The sequence below is a fragment of the Asterias amurensis genome, chromosome 4 (genome assembly GCF_032118995.1).
Source record: "Asterias amurensis chromosome 4, ASM3211899v1".
Taxonomy (NCBI): domain Eukaryota; kingdom Metazoa; phylum Echinodermata; class Asteroidea; order Forcipulatida; family Asteriidae; genus Asterias; species Asterias amurensis.
Genome location: NC_092651.1, coordinates 15,732,151 through 15,752,421, shown reverse-complemented (window position 1 = coordinate 15,752,421; position 20,271 = coordinate 15,732,151). Strand labels below are relative to the sequence as shown.

General features: G+C 36.6%; 1 protein-coding gene across 8 annotated transcripts in view; it reads left to right on the top strand.

Moving 5' to 3' along the window:
* The first annotated feature begins 225 nt into the window (after positions 1 to 225).
* Positions 226 to 20,271, top strand: part of LOC139935856 (F-BAR and double SH3 domains protein 2-like) — a 60,487-nt gene continuing 40,441 nt past the window's right edge. For all 8 annotated transcript variants that reach the window (XM_071930461.1, XM_071930459.1, XM_071930460.1 and 5 more), the window contains exons 1-4: positions 226 to 575; positions 1,292 to 1,389; positions 2,168 to 2,213; positions 10,941 to 11,026. In XM_071930461.1, coding sequence (XP_071786562.1) covers positions 534 to 575; positions 1,292 to 1,389; positions 2,168 to 2,213; positions 10,941 to 11,026 — 272 coding nt within the window. In that variant the 5' untranslated portion in view covers positions 226 to 533. The remainder of the gene's footprint in view (positions 576 to 1,291; positions 1,390 to 2,167; positions 2,214 to 10,940; positions 11,027 to 20,271) is intronic.

The following is a 20,271-nucleotide window of genomic DNA, read 5'->3' as shown; positions in this document are numbered from 1 at the left end:
GAAGCATTATTAGTATTTTCATCAATTATAATCGTTATGTAATCATGAGTCTGGGCTTTATGTTTTAGAATGTATTCCTCCCTGGTTTTAGTAACACGAAGAAGTTTGTCGTCCACTAAAATGAAATAGCGCCCTCTCGCGCAAATAATAGTAAATGTTTTTAGCTCTCTAACTAGCTAAACAAACAAAAATAGACATGAAACAGACGTAGACAAGAGAAAAGAAAGGACACGGACGTTCGTTGCCGGATCCCCCACTTCGATCTGTTGAGTCAACTTTTTCTCAACAATTGTTCACTTCTTATTCACAAAAACTCAAGAACACGCTATTTTGTTGATCGGCTCTCTTTTAACACTTGATTGTACGAAAGGAATATAGGAATCTCCGAATATAGCTGGAATATGATTTGCGCGAGTTGAGATTGCGCTTGTGAATTGTGCAAACTGTGTGGGAATTCAACGTAAATTCAAGATGGCGATGCACAGCAGAAGGTGATTTTTTTTTAGTTGGTGTCTCTTTTCGCTCAGTCCGGTATGTCAGTAAAAGCTGAAAATATGCAGCCACCGCCGAGAAAGGTAAGTTTTATTCTTGTGCTTCGATGTAAGTGTATATAATAAATCATAACTTGTCATTGTTTACATTTTTTAATGTTTTCAAAAAGTATCGTATCTACCCGTACATACATGTCGTACAAAACAATAAGTATCCGTTTGTTGAAAAAGTAAACACCTGCCTGACTGAAACTCAGCTGTGCTGAGCAGCCGAGGTTAAACGGAAGGGTACGGCGGTCAGTGCTCAGCCCCTTCCACACAGTGTGAGTAGCAGCATGTGAATGGTCAATGGGGAAATAAACATATGTCAAGTTCTATAATTATACTTGATCATCAAGTTGATGTAAAATGCTAAGTTTTTAAAAGGCCAAGGGCAAAGGCGAATGATCTTTTTGTTAAGAAACAAGACAAATAATTTTTTGTATGCCTTGAGTTTTGTTGTCTGCACCTGCTGTTTTGCATTCCAACTGGTCCTCCAACCAATACAATGTGCGAGTCCAGAGGAGGTTTCTGCACAGTATACATGTAATCATGTAGGAAGATGAGGATAACTTTCCGTATCACGCCACCACTTTTTCATTCATTACTAAAAGGGATAGGCCTATCTCATTGAGGTTAATTAGATACACTATATTTTATCATATCGAAAGAAAAAGTGGTGTTGTGATACAGAAACTTTTCCGTAGATGGTGATGATGATGATGAATAATCTCTCTTTTCCATTTTTCTTTGAACTAAAGGTGAAACTTGGCCAGGAACTGCGAGTCACACACACTGAACAACTTTCTAATTTACATGCCAAACATCAACAGGAATCTGACTTATTGGAAGAAATAAGGTGAGGTTTTTATTTGAAGATTTGGAAATGTAGTCTGACTTAATATTAAAGACAGTGGACACTATTGGTAATTGTTAAAGACTAGTCCTCACAGTTGGTGTATCTCAACATAATGCATAAAATAACAAACCTGTGAAAATTTGAGCTCAATCGGTCATCGAACTTGCGAGATAATAATGAAAGAAGAAAAAACCCTTGTCACACGAAGTTGTGTGCGTTTAGATGGTTGATTTCGAGACCTCAAGTTCTAAATTTGAGGTCTTGAAATTAAATTCGTGGAAAATTACTTCTTCCTACGTCACTTCAGAGGAAGCCGTTTCTCACAATGTTTTATACCATCAATCTCTCCCCATAATTACTCGTCACCAAGAAAGGTTTTGTGCTAATAATTATTTTTTAGAAAATTACCAATAGTGTGCACTGCCTTTAAAGGCTCGGTCACACTTAACTAGTTCTCAAAATAGCCGGGTTTGGTCGGGCTGGAAAGTAATGTATCTAGCTTTAGTTTTAGCCGGACAATGTCTATATGTGACCCTTAGGGAATTTCTGGTAATGAGTTGGGTCTGTCTGTGACGGGATAAACATGCTACAAAATGGAAAATCTCTGTATTCACGATGTATCCAAAATGAGGCTCGGCTGCACCACTTCTAGCCCGTCCCTATATTAAGTACGATCCGAGATGGCAGTTCCTGTTCATAGCACATGTCCCTCTCATTCTAAAGTACGTTGCCACTCTAATTGCTTTTACAATGTTTTATCATTTTGTTTTGGTTGCAGGGATTTCTGTAAACAAAGAGCAACAATCGAAAAAACTTATGCACAGGTAAGTTTCTCTAAACTATTTAATATCATTGATCAATAAGGGAAACCCTTCAGGATCCATATGCCACTGTACTAACCATTGCAATTGATGTGACAATAGAGCAAGATGTTACACACGCAGTCTAATGAAAAGTTGTTGCACAGCCAGGCTAGAAAAACAACCAGTGTTCCTTTTGCTTATAATTGAAGCAGTCAAGCATGATTATTCTGCTGACTATGGAGCAAGCTGTTGCCTCATGGTAGCTTTAACCTCCATCAGATCTCTGTGATAAAGATTGCAGTTGACACATGAAATGTTGACACAAAACTGTATCAAATTACATCCCTAGGAATTTCATTCCAAGAGGGAAGCCAACTTGAGTTCTGTGCACTTCTTAGGCATGGTAGAATGTGTAGTGGCACTGAGTCTACACACATGCATCTTTTGGACCACATGTAACATTTCTCAAAGACCTTTGCAACTCTACGGAAAAATTCCTTGTTTACATTTATGCTAATAATATGCATATTGGATACATATTTATAAGGTCTAATAAAGCCTAACAAAGGCCATGGCCAGTTTAATTTAAATAAGGCTATGGCTACTTGCGCTTTGATTATTTTTATGCAACGGACGCAGACTAAATTTTGAATTACTATTATATTCAAAGTCTGACGCCCATTACCTACATTTACAACACTCTTTGTTCTCAATGGGCAAGGCATTTCATTCTGCTTGGTTAAAACTTTTAAAAGGACCTTTTTATCAGAATAATTAACTTTAATTTTGGTGAAGCAAGAATAGCTCGGGTAAAATATATCAAAAATATTTAACAAATGAAAATACAAACACACACACACAGCTCTGATAAACAGAGTCAACACTTGTGTTACACAAGACCAGCTAAATTCTATTTAAACAAATCCTGATGAAGGTAATATAGCCCGAAACCCATACTTCGTTTGGGGTTTGGTTTGGTATCTGATGTCCATACATTAGTCATGGAGCAATAAACTAGAAAGTTTGTTGCTCCATGATCTAGGCGTACAGTTTGTATGTGACTCACTCTTCCCATGTATTCTGGGTACCTGTGGATTAGGAATGCATTTATGACTGCACCGGGTTACATTGACCTGACCTAGATTTATGAAATATTCCTTTAGAAACTAAATACTCGTTTGTGATGTAAACAAAATTAGTGAACAAATATGTACCAGTCCTCGGTTTAAAGTTCAATACATCAAAGGAGTGTTCAGAGAGTGCTTGCTTTCTACCTCCATGCTTTCAGTGAGACCATAGAGCTATAGGCCTAAAAAGGTGATGTGAAGGGTTGTTACAACACCAGTTTGGATTATCAAACACCTGTCTGCTTGTTCTGTGTGTTAAATCCACTGAAAAACCTTCATTACTTGTACCCAAGTGTGTGTTTGTGCGGATTCAACTCAAATTTTTGTGGTTTTGCCTTCTAAAATTGAAAATTCAACTCAAATTTTTGTGGTTTTGCCTTCTAAAATTGAAGATTTTATTTTTTGATGACAAATGCAGACTTCACACTTGTGTACAGTATGTCAAAGCTGATAGGGCCAAATAAATTTGCAGTATGAAGTTGAAGATTCTTTGAAAAGCTCAAATCTGTTTAACCACTGTAGTGACATACATGTACGGTTGTACATAGTATGATCATAGAGATGGTATGATCTAACCCCTGCAGTTTCCATGCAACCAGAATGTACCCTTCACTGGTACAAAGATCAAGTATGGCTTTAGAAGACAGGCATGTTATACCACAGATGATGATTAAAGTTGTTCTTAATCAAAATGCACATGTAAACAACAAATACACAATGAAGTTACTGGACCTTGAAAGTTATGCAATATGAGATTTGTGGTGAAGATTTTTTCCAAACATCAACTTTTAATTTAACTTGTTATGATGGAGGTACAGTGTATAGTTCATATTTGATAGGTTCGTTTTATTTTGGAGAAGATTTTAGTGTATTGCTGTGTACAGTATGTAAACCTACAGGCTACGGTACATGCACTCCCTGCACTAATAATAACTGGTGAGAAGTGAAAAGTGCTTCAACAGACTTGTGACCAACAGTACACACTGTTTAATGATTTAACTCACAGGTGGCTTTTTCCCAACACAAACCATCAAATTCAAGGTTTAGTGATGTTCAGATGGAAATATGAAATTGTATTTAATCTAGGCTACACACAGTCATAGGGGCTGGTCCTTCATGGTACAGTACCTTGTATTTGGCAGCAGTTGTTTGTCCATGACACATTTGTGAGGGACTGTGTTACAGTTTGTGTCATCCTCAGGATGTGGGGGTGGAGGGGGGGGGGTTACTGGCTAAAAAACTTGAGGCATGTGTGACTGTACCATGGAGGAAGGAACTAGGTTGTACTAAGACAATAACTTTTGTTTATTGAATGAATGACACATTTTTGTACCTTATAAGTGTACAATGTAGTACGATATACATATAAAATGGTTTTAAGTGGGCATTTACTTTATTACACGTATGATTGGTATAAGGTTTCAGGCCTGATACTTCGCGAAGGCAACGGAGGCCTTTGCCTCCATGCCCTCTGGTCATTGCCTCGGTGCCCTTGAAACGCTCCAATGGAAATTTACAATTTCCTAATAGGGTGCCCTTTACCAAGGAGGAGATGCTTTGGTGCCCTTGCCCTGTAAAAAAACACCTAAGCATACAGGCCTGGGGTTTGCCCTTAAAGGGAAGGTACACGTTTGGTAATTAGTCAAAACAAATATTAACTTAAAAACTAACTTGGTACTGAGCATTGGAGAACTGTTGATAGTATAAAACTTTTTGAGAAACAGCTCCCTCAGTAGCATAGATTTTGAAATAGGGGTAATTTCTCACAATAAAAGACTTCTACATTGTAGCTAGAAGTCTTTATTCCTATCTGAAAGCACACAAATTCGTCCAACAAGGGTGTTTTTTTCCCCATCATTTTCTCCCAACTCCGATGACCAATTGAGCTCAAATTTTCACAGGTTTATTATTTTATGCATGTGTTGAGATACACCAAGTGAGAACACTGGTCTTTGACAATTACCAATAGTGTACCTTCCCTTTAACTTTTCCAGCAACTAGCCAGCAAGTTTCTCATGTTTTGCCAGGCTTTTCACTGGTCTGTTAAAATGTCAACATCTAGCATGGGACTTCATTAAGGGTTGTTGTCCTTAACTTATTTAAAGGCAGTGGACACTGTTGGTAACTGTTGAAGACTAGCCTTCATAGTTGGTGTATCTCAACATACATGTATGCCTAAACTAACAAACCTGTGAAAATTTGAGCTCAATCGGTCATCGAACTTGCGAGATAATAATGAAAGAAAAAAATTATCTTGTCACACGAAGTTATGTGCGTTTAGATGGTTGATTTCAAGACCTCAAGTTCTAAATCTGAGGTCTCGAAATCAAGTTCGTGGAAAATTACTTCTTTCTCGAAAATTCTGACACTTCAGAGGGAGCCGTTTCTCACGATGTTTTATACCATCAAACTCTCCCCATTACTCGTCACTAAGAAAGGTTTTACGCTAATAATTATTTTGAGTAATTACCAATAGTGTTCACTGCCTTTAATGGTCCCAACTATGGCACTAGTAGCCCAGTATAGCGATTCAAGACTAAAACAATGGAGCTTTATGCAGAACCAGAAAGATATGTTAATGCAGATTCTTCTCAAGTAGTCATCTTTTTAAGTGTATGTTTAAAATGTCAAGCGCAGGCTGAGTTCCCATTATGAAATTCAGGCTCAGGGCTTGGACTTTGGAGTGTGGTTTTGTTATCAACATCAAACCATTCCAGGTACCTACTGTTTAGACAAATTTATTGACCTCGCAGTGATTACATTATTTGGGAGTGTTATCAAGTCCCTATGAAGTACCATTTAAATTCCTGCCCACCCAGTAAAATAGGGGGCCTACTCATCCTCTCAACCTTTGGGAATAAAACTCAATTATTTGGTGATAATGATGAGGTTTTCAGGTTGTAACGCAGTTGTTTAGTTTAAAATCATATCTGATGAAGGACATGAAGCTGTTATTGCAATGATACATTTTTCAAATGTGATTTTTAAGCGCTAGCAGGACCATGTACAAGGCCTTGTTTTATCTACATATTTTAGACTAACACAAGTATCTCTGTCCTTTATCCTGTCGTCTTCACACAAGTAAATTGACATACACGTGTTGTACTGTGATGCGCACACCCTACGAAGTGTTAAAGGCAGTGGACACTAATGGTAATTGTCAAAATCTAGTCTTCTCACTTTGTGTATCTCAACATGTACATGAAATAACAAACCTGTGAAAATTTGAGCTCGATTGGTCATTGGAGTTGCGAGATAACTATGAAAGAAAAAAACACCCTTGTCACACAAAGTTGTATACTTTCAGATGCTTGATTTTGAGAACTAAAGTTTAGAACTTGAGGTCTCGAAATCAAATTCGTGGAAAATTACTTCTTTCTCAAAAACTACACCACTTCAGAGGGAGCCGTTTCTTACTTAGGTTTTATACTATCAACCTCTCCCTATGACTAGATTACCAATTCAGGTTTTATGCTAATAATTATTTTGAGTAATTACCAATAGTGTCCACTGCCTTTAAATTCTCCCTGATATTCATGTAGTAGCCTAAGCACAAATAGCATTAGACCTTAGATACGATCTATTTTAGATACAGTACAATGGGGCTATGGTAGAGCTCCGGCATGTTAATCTGGAGGTCGTCAGTGGCTCAGGTCCTGCAGTAGTAAAAGTTTTGGGCCATTTATTTGTCTGCAATTATCCCAATTCCATTTTAATACAAGGATTGTGTTTGCTATATTCGTACCTTGGTGCATTACAATATAAAAGGCTAAATCCATGTACCTTTATTATGTAATGTAGGTCAGCTGAGTATTTGTAATTTAGGGATCTTTAGAATGAATAAATGTTGACAGTCCTTGAAGTTCTTGGCAGTACACTGCTTTTGCAAATGCCTTTTGCCTTAAACTAAAGTAATCATTTCATACTGCAGTACCCCGTGACCATTTTGTGAAATATTTTCTGATGTATGCGATACTGTTTTCATCAATCAATCAGTTCAATATTCTTCCTACATTAGTCTGATTTCTGATTTGTTTGCACTTGACTTGGGAAAAATCAGAAAAACGAATTACATTCCTATACACTATTTGTATGGTCAGCCCTTTTACTCGAAAAAAAAGAGTTTTTTTTCAACAAATGGCCAGATATCATGTCTGTATCAAGGAGAAAGCATTTAAGGTAATACTTGGTCTCTAAATTGTTTTGTTTTTATTTACAGAAAGCTCAGCTGGGATTAGTAAGCATGAAAGAGGATTTTTCCTCTTACCTTACAACCGTGTTCTTTTCTTTATCAATTGTGTTCAAGGCAGAATGAGATTATCTTAGAATACTTTCAAAGTGGTTCAGATAACGGCAACGATAACCACAACAAACTAAAGCTTTCAGAGTATGTGTGGAGATCTAGATCAGTTAAAATGTCTCCAGATATTTTCTGTATGAGTTCCAGGACTTCTCTTCATAACATTGTAAACTCCAAATTTGTATGACGACAGAATGCTTTTTGGAGTAAGTGGCCTCGAATATACGCGTTTTATCAGCGCTAAAATTTGTTGCACGTTTTTTTCATGCAAGGTACAATGTATGTAGAGCTCTGTTTTACACATGAGAGCTTTAGCCAATCAAACCATGAACACCGTGACGAACCCCTTTCCTTTATGATAAGTGCACTAGGTTAAATTTTATATGCATTCTACACATCACACAGGACCAAGGTCTTTACATACAAATGTCCCATCTAAATGATTGGTACACACTATTTAGCAATTAGGCCTAATGGTTTAAAATGTCTCGTTGAAGGACAAAAATGTCACGACTGGGACTCGATCCCACATTATGCTGTTCAGAAACACCAGGGCCCCATTTCATAGAGCTGCTAAACGGTAACAATTTTATTTGCTTGACGTTGCAATAAAAAATTGCCTTTTATAAACCTATGTCACTCAGAAGTAATGTAGTTTTCAAGAAAGATGTAAAGAGGTAACGTACACATCTGCCTGCTAGAGACAAAACAGGAAGCACTCTGCTGTATTCATCAATTCTCCTGACATTTATTTTAAGATGAAGGAAGGAACAAAAAAGGCTGTGCTCTTCAAAAGGAGGGCAATTTAATTTGTCACCATGGTTTTAAAATAAAATGCTATTAACAGAGTGTAGGCGAGGTGATGTGTCAGAGGCTGGTGGTGACATGTTGGGAATAAATAACCTACGGATACTTGTAAAGGGATTAGATAGATAGTGTTAAAGGAACGTTGAATAATTTGATCGATTCTTTTTTTTTTTAAATCACAGATTTACATAAAACTGACAGGGTCTAATGATGATGAAATTAGAAAACATTCCTTGAAATATTTCGGTATAAAATGTAATAATTGATGAGAAATAAAAAATCTCATTTCGCGTTTGGAGCAAGTGTCTAGATATTTGAGTTTTATCATTTTTTTTTGCATCGGTGTCATGCAAAATGTGTAATAAGTTTTCCACTACTTTCTTGTGACCCAGATTGTGTTGAAGGGGGATAAGTGGACATACTCTAGGGTCTTGTGTTTGTTTTTCTAAATCCTTCAATACCCTCATTGCCCAAGTGCAGGATTCTGAAGGTTTTGAGCAAAAAAAAAAAAAAAAAACCTGACGGGAAAAAAAATTGAGTATACTCGATATTGATTTGATATATCGGTTATCGAGGGACGTTAACACATAATTGATCAAATATCAAACATGTAAACCAGGGACCCCAGTGCCAGAGCACCTAAAGTAAATCACAAACTTCTGTCACAAAATGATTTATACCGATTTGGGCTAATACATTGTAGGTATTTACAAAAGGAGTTCAGGGTGTAGAAGGATTTGGGCACTTGAGGTTTATGACAACTTTAATTGAAGGATATAGAAGGATTTGGGCAGTATGTTTACCCATAGAGCAATTTACCTAAGGGTCTAGTCTGTTAGGGTTAATCATTTTTAAAGCATAAAGGTACAAATGTAGGTGTTGGTTGGAGATTAGATTTTGGTAGCGTACATGTACAAGTTTATTTATCAAGGCTAAATTAAATGCATTCAAATAAATTGAAAACATTTTCCTTTATGTGTGCATGTTGTTGCTTTATATTTATGATTGATTGACAAAAAATCAACTAGAGAATTGATGGAATTTGTTTGTGATTATGTGATGCATTCCTACGAAGACTGCTGGATTAATAAAGTATCGGGTATGGCAAGTTCAAGTATGTACAGTGCATGAACTCTCTGGGCATGAAAGAATTTGACATTATGTCTGTCGTCTGACATTAACATTTTGGTCTTCTTGAAGTACAGTAAGCAAGTAAAATTTGACTTTAAATATTTTGTTAGTTTAAAATCGTTCAGGCAACACATTTTGTATCAGATATTGATAGCTATTAAAATTGATGCCTTGTAGTCAATTCTATTCAATTAATTTGTTGTCCATTAAAAAAATAAAAATGGATATTTACAGGTTTAAACATTGTTACAAACAAAACACTTTAAAAATACAGGTATAATAATAGTTAACTAGATTTACACAATCTAATCTTACAGCGAGAAAAAAAAAAGTGAAAATTTTAAGAAAACCGGCAAAAATAAAGATAAATGCGATTGCTGGTCCTGCGAATGCTTCGTGCGATGCGAATTTTATTGCATCACAGAGGGAAATGGAGCGTGTATCGATTGTTGCGTCACCAAAATTCACTTTGCATTCGCATTCGCAGGAGGTATGAATTGGGCTTTACTCGTTACCAAGTAAGGTTTTATGCTAATAGTAGGTTTGAGCAATTACCAATAGTGTCCACTGCCTTTAAGAGTCCCTTGGCTTTTTCTCTCACCCCTTTTACTGTAATGTCATATGATCTGTCAATTTACATTCAGTCCACATGGGATAAACAGGGTTTGGATTTACATAACATAACATAACAATTAAAATTTACAAGGCACTTTTCCATCAAGATCATGGCGCACAAATTGTAGTTGCTGGATAAATAAAACAATGCTGCATACAAATGCTATACTTTCGTTGAGAGTTTAATTGCAATTGTATTCAGTGTTTTGGATTTACATACAGTTCTCATATCGAGTTGATAACTGGATATTCTCTATCCACATTGTAGACCAAGTTGACAAACAGAAAGAGTTAATCAATAGTATTCTAGAAAGGATAGTTTATGGTTTACACAGGAAGGTGTTATTGATTGGTTTTATCAAAGCAGTTGGTTCCTGGTTGTGTTTATAGGTTGCGGAAACAAAACAACAGTGATATTTTTTAGAAAGTGGGGCGTTTTAATACCCTTAAAAATCATTAATTTTGTCATAATTTTGTCCATAACAGGCCAGGATAGCAATTTTTTTTGCAACAATACTATTTAAAACTAGTGTATTTTCACACTTGGCTTGCCCTGTGTTACATGGGATTAGGTGGCAATTCTATAAACAAAACGGCAAGGCCTTTAAATGTTTTGTACTTTTCTATTACTCATCTACTGCGTTAGCGTTCTAGTGTAGCCTACAATTATGTACATTGTTTTGCCATTTGATGGATAAAAGTTTTGCAATAAATCCTTGCCGTTAAATTTGTTTATTTATTGTCCTTTCTGTTTTATTCTTTGCGCAGTCTCTTCAGAAACTTGCTACACAATTTCAGCAGAAGCGAGATTTCCCAGGACCGATTGAGGACCAGTCAGGAAATGCACAACAAAGGTAAGAGCCAACAGAATAAAAAATAATTCTCTGAATGAATATTGTTCTGTTACAATCATTATAAACGGTCTGTTAAATGTTAAGTTGTTTTGAGCACCATTTTCAAATCACTCCATTTTAATAGCAAATTAACTATAACAGAGGATTCGAACTGCCGCTAGTCGCCGGGCAATCTGGGTGGTTTAGTTGGTATGACACTTCTCTAGAATCGCAAAGGTTGTGGGTTCAAATCCCACTCGATTAATATGCCTGTGATTTTTTTTTACACAACTTGGGTAAGTACTGAATATTCAGTGCTATTACACGTTGGTGTATTGACCCCTTGCATGCGTATCACACGCAGCGACCAATGCCACGCTCACCATGTTGGTGGGCAGTTAGGTTTACGTGTATTAACGCTGCGTCGCCTAAAATGCTCACTTTACTGCATAACGCGCAGCATAGAGTTTAAATAAAAACGCACAGTGAAATGGGTCAATATGGATATTTAACCAAAATTAATATTCTTTATCCCCGATGCAAATTTAACATCTATTAAAGGCAGTGGACACTATTGGTAATTACTCAAAATAGTTAGCATAAAACCTTACTTGGTAATGAGTAATGGGGAGCCGTTGATGTAGTATAAACATTGTGACGTAGTTTTCGAGAAAGAAGTAGTTTTCCACGATTTTGATTTTGAGACCTCACATTTAGATTTTGAGGTCTCGAAATCAAGCATCTCAAAGCACACAACTTCGTGTGACAGGGGTGTTTTTTCTTTTGTTATTATCTTGCAACTTCGATGACCGATTGAGCTCAAATTTTCACAGGCTTGTTATTTTTGTTGTTGAGATGTACACCAAGTGAAAAAAATGGTCGTTGTTAAGTTACCAATAGTGTTCAGTGTCTTTAAATTAACACTTGAGTATGTTGTTCTCCCCCAAACACCTCTAGACATTTTCACAAGTTACTGTCTGATTTAATTTATCCCTGATGATTTCTACCTCCATGTCCCCGAGAAGGATTGGAATAAATGTAATGTTCAACAATTTAACAAACATTTTCAAGCGGTTCTTGGAATATATCTTGATAGTCTTAGATGGTTTTGTCAGGATCACTTCACCTTTCTTAGTGGAATATTTCACATCCTGTTATGGTGCCCTTTCAATCCAGACAGTACAAAACAAGACATTAGGAGACGTTGTTATCACGTAGGCTTCTCGCCCACTAGCAATGTCCAATAATAACTCTTCATCATGTACTTTGAGCGCTTCTGAGCACTTTTGAGTGCAGTCACTTTAGACAGAGATTTGCTGAAGGAATGGAGTAGCTTTGGTTTTCTCAACAGTTCAGTTTCAAGTCAACATGGCTTTATTGTACCAAAGAACAATAAATATATAAAAGCAAACAAATCATCTTCCAATCCGTCAGGCATCATCTCTTGAATCCTTCAAAGCCAAGTTAAAACTCATTTTGCTTTTATGCTAAGCCAAGTTATTACACATAAATTTGTGTTTATTCGTAGAAACTCTGTACAGTACAGCTCTTTGTAACTTTTGTAAAAGGTGCTTTGTAAAAATTGGTTATTATTACACATGACACTAGTCAGAAGACCAAAATGCAAATCAAGATTATTTTGAGAAAGATTTCACCTCAAAGTAATTTTGCATCAGACAGAGATTTATGGAGCAGCTTCGGTTTTTCTCAATTCAATTCAGCTCATTTTCAAGTTAATGTAGTTTATTGTACCCCAAAATAATAAATAACGAAAAGCAAACAAACCCTCTTCCAATCTGTCAGGCTTCATCTCTTGAATCATTGGAAGACATGATAAAACTCATTTTGCTTTTAAAATAATTATTAATATGCTAAGCCAAGTTGTTACACATGAATTTGTGTTTATTCGTAATACTCTGTACAGCTCTCTGTAACTTTTGTAAAAGGTGCTTAAAAAAGATGATTTCTTTTAACACAATGACACTGTTGTCAGAAGACCAAAATGCAAATTTTGAGAAACATTTCACTTCGAAGTAATGTGATACTGGAAAAATATATCACAGCAGGTTTTATGGCCCAAAAATAGAACAATGTGTATTCAATTGAAACAAATTGCTCAAATTGCTGTGCCTGAACAGATTTGTATTATTCCACGTAGCCAAAATGAATTCATGTCTTTAAATGAAGGAAAAGTCAATTTGAAACCTGAAACTCAAATGGAGGTTGTAAAGTGGTATTTCAAGTGTTTCTGGGGACTGTAACATGGAGGTAAATGGACATTCTGTGCCAAGTATTCAGACCTTTGGGATATAATGGTGGCAAAGAAGCAGGCCAACAGCTTTCAAGCATTGCGTGTTTTTATCACAAATGTCAAGTTGTCTGGTACCAGGGGTTCGTTCCACTCGCCCAAACGTTGCCAACAGTTGCGCACGTTCGCCAACAATTTCAAGTGGAACGAGTTGTTCGCTGCCACCGTTGGCGAACGTTGGCAACTTTAGGCGAACATACTTCGGAGGTGTTGGCGAGTGGTTTTTAAAATGGCGGACAAGCATACGGTACTATTTCTTTGTCACAAACATAATTACATTGTATTTTCGGTGGATGATAATGCAGATTTGGAATAACAAAGTCAATTAGTTGATGTAATGATGTCAAAAAGAGGACTATTGCAGCAAAATAAAGTAAAAAAAAAACTACGTATGGTGCGCGCCATCTTCATTTCAGGGCGCCGCCATATTGACATCGCGTATACGCACTAATCGTTCAAAAGATCAAAAACGTTTGCGCGAACAGTTGCGAGTCGTTTGCGCGAGTGGAACGCACCCCTGGCTATCTATTGTCGATAAAACCATTTATTTAAGCGACCCCCCCCCAAAAAAAAAACAATCGGGGGGGGGGGGGGGGGGGTCATGTTTACTATAAATTATATTTCCCCTTTCGCTGCACAAAGATACAGTGTGTACAAATTAATAAAGTGTCTTTCCCAAAGGGCCATTTTTCCAATTGTGATTTTAATTTTATTGTCATTGGACAAAAAGTAAATGAATTAATAAACGCCTGTTGCGTTTGAGGCTGAATAACAAGAGGATGATAATGATTGAATGAACAGGTACTCTTTTAAACATGTAGGATTTATCATCCATTGATTAACGTGGAAAGAGAAAGATCAGATCGAGAGCCGCTGGGGTCGAAATTGTGCGTATTTATGGTAGTCAGCAGGGCTAGTAACTCAGGATGTTTAGTAGCCCTGATGAAATTTTGGTAGCCTGAAAAACACATTCATCTGGAGTCAATGGCACAAAATGGTAAATTTGTCAAATTGGTCAAGTATTTCATTTTACAAAAGAGCACAGTTCATGATGTTGATTTTTGCTTTATTTGTCCACTAACCCGTCGGGCTATCAAACTGGAAAAATGAGTAGCCCAGCTGTAAATCTGGTAGTCCCGGGCTAGCGGGCTAGTGGCTATTTCAACCCCTGAAAGCGGATCTTATTAAAGGCAGTATTAATTGTCAAAGACTAGCCTTCACAGTTGGTGTATCTCAACGTATGCATAAAATAACAAACCTGTGAAAATTTGAGCTCAATTGGTCATCGAAGTTGCGTGATAATAATGAAAGAAAAATAACCCTTGTCACACGAAGTTGTGTGCGTTTACGTAGATGGTTGATTTCGAGACCTCAAGTTCTAAATCTGAGGTCTCGAAATCAAATTTGTGGAAAATTACTTCTTTCTCGAAAACTATGGCACTTCAGAGGGAGCCGTTTCTCAAAATGTTATATACCATTAACCTCTCCTCATTACTCATCACCAAGAAAGGTTTTATGGCAATAATTATTTTGAGTAATTACCAATAGTGGCAACTGCCTTTAATTAAAATCACCTTTCTCTTACATGAATAATACGAATAAGTAAAAATAATATTGTTTGAAGAGCCCAATAATCTGCAGTGATTAAATCCAGTATGTAATCTGCCACTTCATCATGACTGTGGACTCACTTGTGAATCACCTGGATAAACATAGAGAGGAAATGTCATCAGACTTTAAAAATAAATCAGGATGTTAAAACACTGACTATTTCCCAGGAGTCACATAAAAAACACTGTGTACATTTTCACAACGTTTACCCATGCGTGGGCAGAGAATGATTTCCCATGTAAAGCAGAGCAGAATGCTACACAAAATGTTTGGATTGCTACTCGAAATCAACCCTCTGCTACTCAATATTATTGGCATTCACTGGGCACAAAATAAGTTCAGTCTAAATTTCTTGCTAGATGCATTGTTGGCTGAAATCATGCTATTCGTGGTAACTTAATGTACAGTGTACTGTACATTTACAGTTAGAGGTGTTTAATTTGTTGTGTTCAGCCTCCTGCCATTCAAAAATCAAAAATGATTTTTTTAAATAATAAGTGACTTAGTTATGGAGAGCCAATTCGCTGAAAGATTTTTGGATTTGATATGAGTTGAAATGTTTTTTTATTCACAATTAGAAAAGTGTTTGTGGCCAGAGGGTGAATTAAAACATAAACATTAAAAAACTTACAATACAAAAATGGAAATGAAACTAACAAGAAAAAAAAGTGATCTTTAGCAAATCAAAATTACAATTTAGACAGGACAATTGTAAAGAAACAATTATTTTAGAAAAAGAGTATTAAATGCGGTGTTCACGTTAAGGGTTGGGTGTATCCGACAGACGTGTATTTTGAGCAACAGTGACATCATTAGTGCGGAGTGCTATTACCGTCGTTTCCATCGTAAAGTGTATGGGGGCGTTGACACTTAGTGCTGCAGGTTTAAGTATAAAATTGTAGTGTGTTTAAGATCTCAGGAAGTGATTCATCCAACTCTGCTGCACGTTCATGTTAAAAAGTTATTATGTGGAGGGGAACTTCACTTAACAAGTAGATTAAAGGTACAAACAGCACAGATTCATTCAGATTATGCGGATTAAGTTATCATGTACAAAGGCGAGTGAAATGTGAAAAAAATACAGTGCTTCCCGTCTTCTGCGTCCTATACATCCAATGATGCCGAGTTGGATATGGGACGGAGATGTGCTTTTTTTTTCTGTATTCCACGACCGCGCTTGTGATAACGAATTTATCTTCCAGCCTCATTAAATCAACCTGACAAATATACACGAACAAAACGTACAGTGCAAAAATTTAAAAACTGGGAGTAGGTTATGGTTTGATTGGAGCATTAGGTCTACTGCTAACCCTGAAAGATAAAGTGTATTAGGCCACATAAAAAAAAATTGTTGATCGTCCTGCCCGACCATTCAAAACCCCCCGACCCCATTTTTATTCTATTTTTTGTAATAATAAAAAACAACCTTTTCAGCTGTTTACTTCCTCAAAATGTACAGGTTTGAAAAGATGTTTAAAGAATGTTTTTTTTCATGTTGGCAAAGCAAGAACAATTCTGCAAATATTTACCTGGGCTACACTGTGCTTAGTTGTTTGAAAAAATTTACAGAAAATGTCATCTAGGAGTTAAATTTGTTTGAAAAAACTATTGAAAACATCAAAAGCACACAAACCCTCCGTTTTATAGTGATTGTGATGATTTCTTTATTCTTGATCAACCATTTTTGTTTTTTATGATGGCCTTATGTAACCAATGAAATTATCAAATTTGAAGCATTGCATGGTGACATATCAATGTACTGTATTATTTGTGTTGTGTTAACACTATGTGTGTATCTACTTGCCAGGTAGAGTTTGTATTCTACTACCCAGAACATCTGCTCCGCGGTAGTAGAATAAAGCAAGACAGTTCTCTAAAGAACAAACTCTACCTGGCCAGTAGATATGGTGTTACCACAAACCAAATATACATCAAAACTCTTCTTGGAATGTACATTGTAAACATGATCAGTATGTTGTTGTTTAGGTAGGAACAGCAAGAAATGGCTTTCTACGGAGAAACAACTTAATAAATACTGATTTCTGGTGTAAAATTACAAATAAATCATGAAATTGGGCCTGTAAACCTTTTATTATTATCAAATGATTTGTTTTATTTCATATCAGGCTTATTTTGATTCAATGTTATGATCAAAATAACCAATTGCTATTTCTCTGACTTTGACAGTAGTCCCGACCATTTTTTTCTGCTGGTTCATATATGTATGGTTAAGCCACAATACAACATTACTCTTGATGAAAATAATAATTTTATTTTGTATCCCCATAAAGATTTCCTGTTATTATTAATTTTAAAATGAACACTTCCTGTTTACTAGTGTAAAACCAGACTAGTGAATGGGCACGTTTATTGATTACAATTCTGAGAATTAATTAATTAGTTGTTTAAATGATGGGTAAATCAATACTATCATCGTGCCATAAGCCTGGTTGGGGGCAGATTTAAAATCAATCAAAAAGTGTCTGCTAAAAGATAGAATCTGCTCGCGTCATGAAGAAGCCATGAAAAAGCCTGCGAGCACATGTGTATCATGTCTATCCGAATTGTTATGACTTCGTATTCATCATGACTTTTCAAAAGTGATGTTTGTTTTCAGAAATGATGACTCTTTTCCATGGGATGTGAAACTTCACAAATTGTTACTTTCTGTTTTACGATCGTTTATTTCCAAATGGGTTAGAATTTGTTTAATTTTTTCCCTCATAATTAACAGCCTCAGTTTAAAGGCACTGGACATGTCCCAACATGCATAAAATAACAACCCTGTAAAAATTTTGGCTCAACTGGTCATCGAATTTGCAAAAGAATAATGAAAGAAAAAACATCCTTGTTGGATTACTTTGTGCGCTTTCAGATGCAAAGTCAACATTGAAGGCTTCAGCTGAAGTCTTTTGATTATTTGGGTGAGAAATTACCTCGATCACAAAAACTAATTTACTTCAGGGGAGCCGTTTCTCACAATGTTTTATACTATCAACAGCTCTCCATTGCTGGTTACCAAATAAGTTTTTACGAGTAGTCCAAATGTGTCCAGTGCCTTTAAATTAGCAGAATTACCATGTCATAAGATTCGAACTGCCTCTAGCTACTGGGCAATCCCGGTGGTCTAGTTGGTATGACTACGTCCATGTACATGTAGTATGACCATAGAGCAAGGAACAGACACTGCTCTAGATTTGCAAAGGTCATGGGTTCAAATCCCACCCGAGTAATTTATGGGTGCGCTTGTTTAGCTCCCCTGGGTCGACCCCGGTGTGTGGCGTGTTTTTTTTCCAGGCAGGCGTGTCCAGATAGTTACCCACGTTCGTCCTGGATCACCCTAAATGACTACGGGTAATGTTTTTCACAGAACTCGGGAAAGTTCTGAATGTACAGTGCTTCATATGGGTAAAAACCAAAATGAATATTCTTTATCCTCGATGCAAATTTAATATCTTGTATCATTGATATTTCCCTCACATCTTGTCTTGACTGTCTTCTTGTAGTAGTAACTTTTTACTTGGGGGTCATTCAACCCAAGACCTGAGGAAGAAAAAGTGATGATAAGTAGCTCTACGCACTGCGTAGCTGCCGTTACCGTGGCAACTCTGTCTTGTTTCCTTTTTATATGCTCGGGTTAAGTGAGATTTGAAGTCTTGACAGAGGATACGAGGATTGATTTTCAGATATCATTATGGTCATTAAAGGAACACGTTGCCTTGGTTTGGACGAGTTGGTCTATAAAAAAGCGTTTGAAACCGTTCGTTATGAAATGTATATGGTTGGAAAGATGTTTTAAAAGTAGAATATAATGATCCACACAAGTATCACTCAAAATTGCAAGGTTTTCATTATACGTCGCGAAGTAACACAGTCGGCCGTTTAAATAGGAATCAACTTTTTGACTCCGAGAAATGGCCGACCGTGTTAGTTGACGAGGTAAAACGAGAACCATGCAATTTGGAGGCATATTTGTGTAGATCATTGTATTCTACTTTTACAACGTCTTTCTGACCATAGCAATTTTATAACAAACGGTTACAAACGCTTTTCAAAGACCAACTCGACCGATCCAAGGCAACGTGTTCCTTTAATAGCCAAGGATTGTTATCTTTTGAGTGGACTGGAATGATTTCCCATGATGTATAGGAGAACAAAATGCCATGCAAAATGTGCCAGTTGCTACTAAAAAATCATATTATTGCTATTCAAAATAAGCGTGCTGTGCACTAAATTTGTTCAGTAACATTACATTTGTTTGAGTAATAACCAATAGTGTCCACTGCCTTTAATACGAAATGAGCCAGTTACACGCATGTTAATCTATATGTACAATCCTTTTAAAAAATACAGAATAGATGCTAATTTTTGCATCGGGGATAAATAATTTTTAAAATAGTTTTTTTTACCCATACACCGAACTGTATACCCCTCCTGTCCCGAGTTCTGTAAACAAAATTTTACAGGCGAATCACTGGAGGGGGATTTGAACCCACAACCTTTGCATTCAAAATGCCTCTATCCACTGGGCTAGCTTGGTGGTCTAGTGGTAAGACATCTACTTCAGCAATGCAAAGGTCATGGGTTTGACGCACTGACAAATTTATAGTTTGGATGACAGTCAAAATCGAAATACCAATATTGTACATTCGATTGTAAAATCATTATTTACCTCACAGGATTTGAGGCATTACATGGTGAGGTATTAATGTACATTTGGTTTGCGGTAACACCATGTGTGTATCTACTTGCATGGTAGAGTTTGTTCTCCTGACGATGACTCTAGAGCAAGCTAGTCGAATCATTGAGACCAATTCAGAACTGACTCTGCGGAAGTTCAGTTAATTACGATCCTATAAGCTACAGTAGTAGTCCAGTCTATTTTCTATACCATCCGCCCTGGTAATATTTAAAAGCAGGACTGTTCTTTTCAGAACAGAGAAGTCTCCCAAACATCCGATAAATCTACTCCACGGCAGTAGAATACATAGCAAGACAGTCCTCTAAGAACAAACTCTACCTGGCAAGTAGATACACGCAAACCAAATATACATAGTTTACCCTCTCAAGTGAAATGTCTGTTTAGCATTCATGAGCAAAAGCTTAACATGGTGGTTCAAGTGCAAGTCGTTTTTGGTTCAGAGTTGTTGGGTTCAATGACACTGAGTGCATTTAATTATCAAAATAGATTTTGTAGGAAATTAACATCTGTTTTCGTTGGTCGTATGAACATACGTTGTGTTTGTTTGTTTTTTATCCTTGTTGATTGTTTACAAAAAATAATCCATACAGAAACCTTGCAGTGGCGCTTCATAATGTGTTCATGAGTCCTTGCTCTTCATGAGTG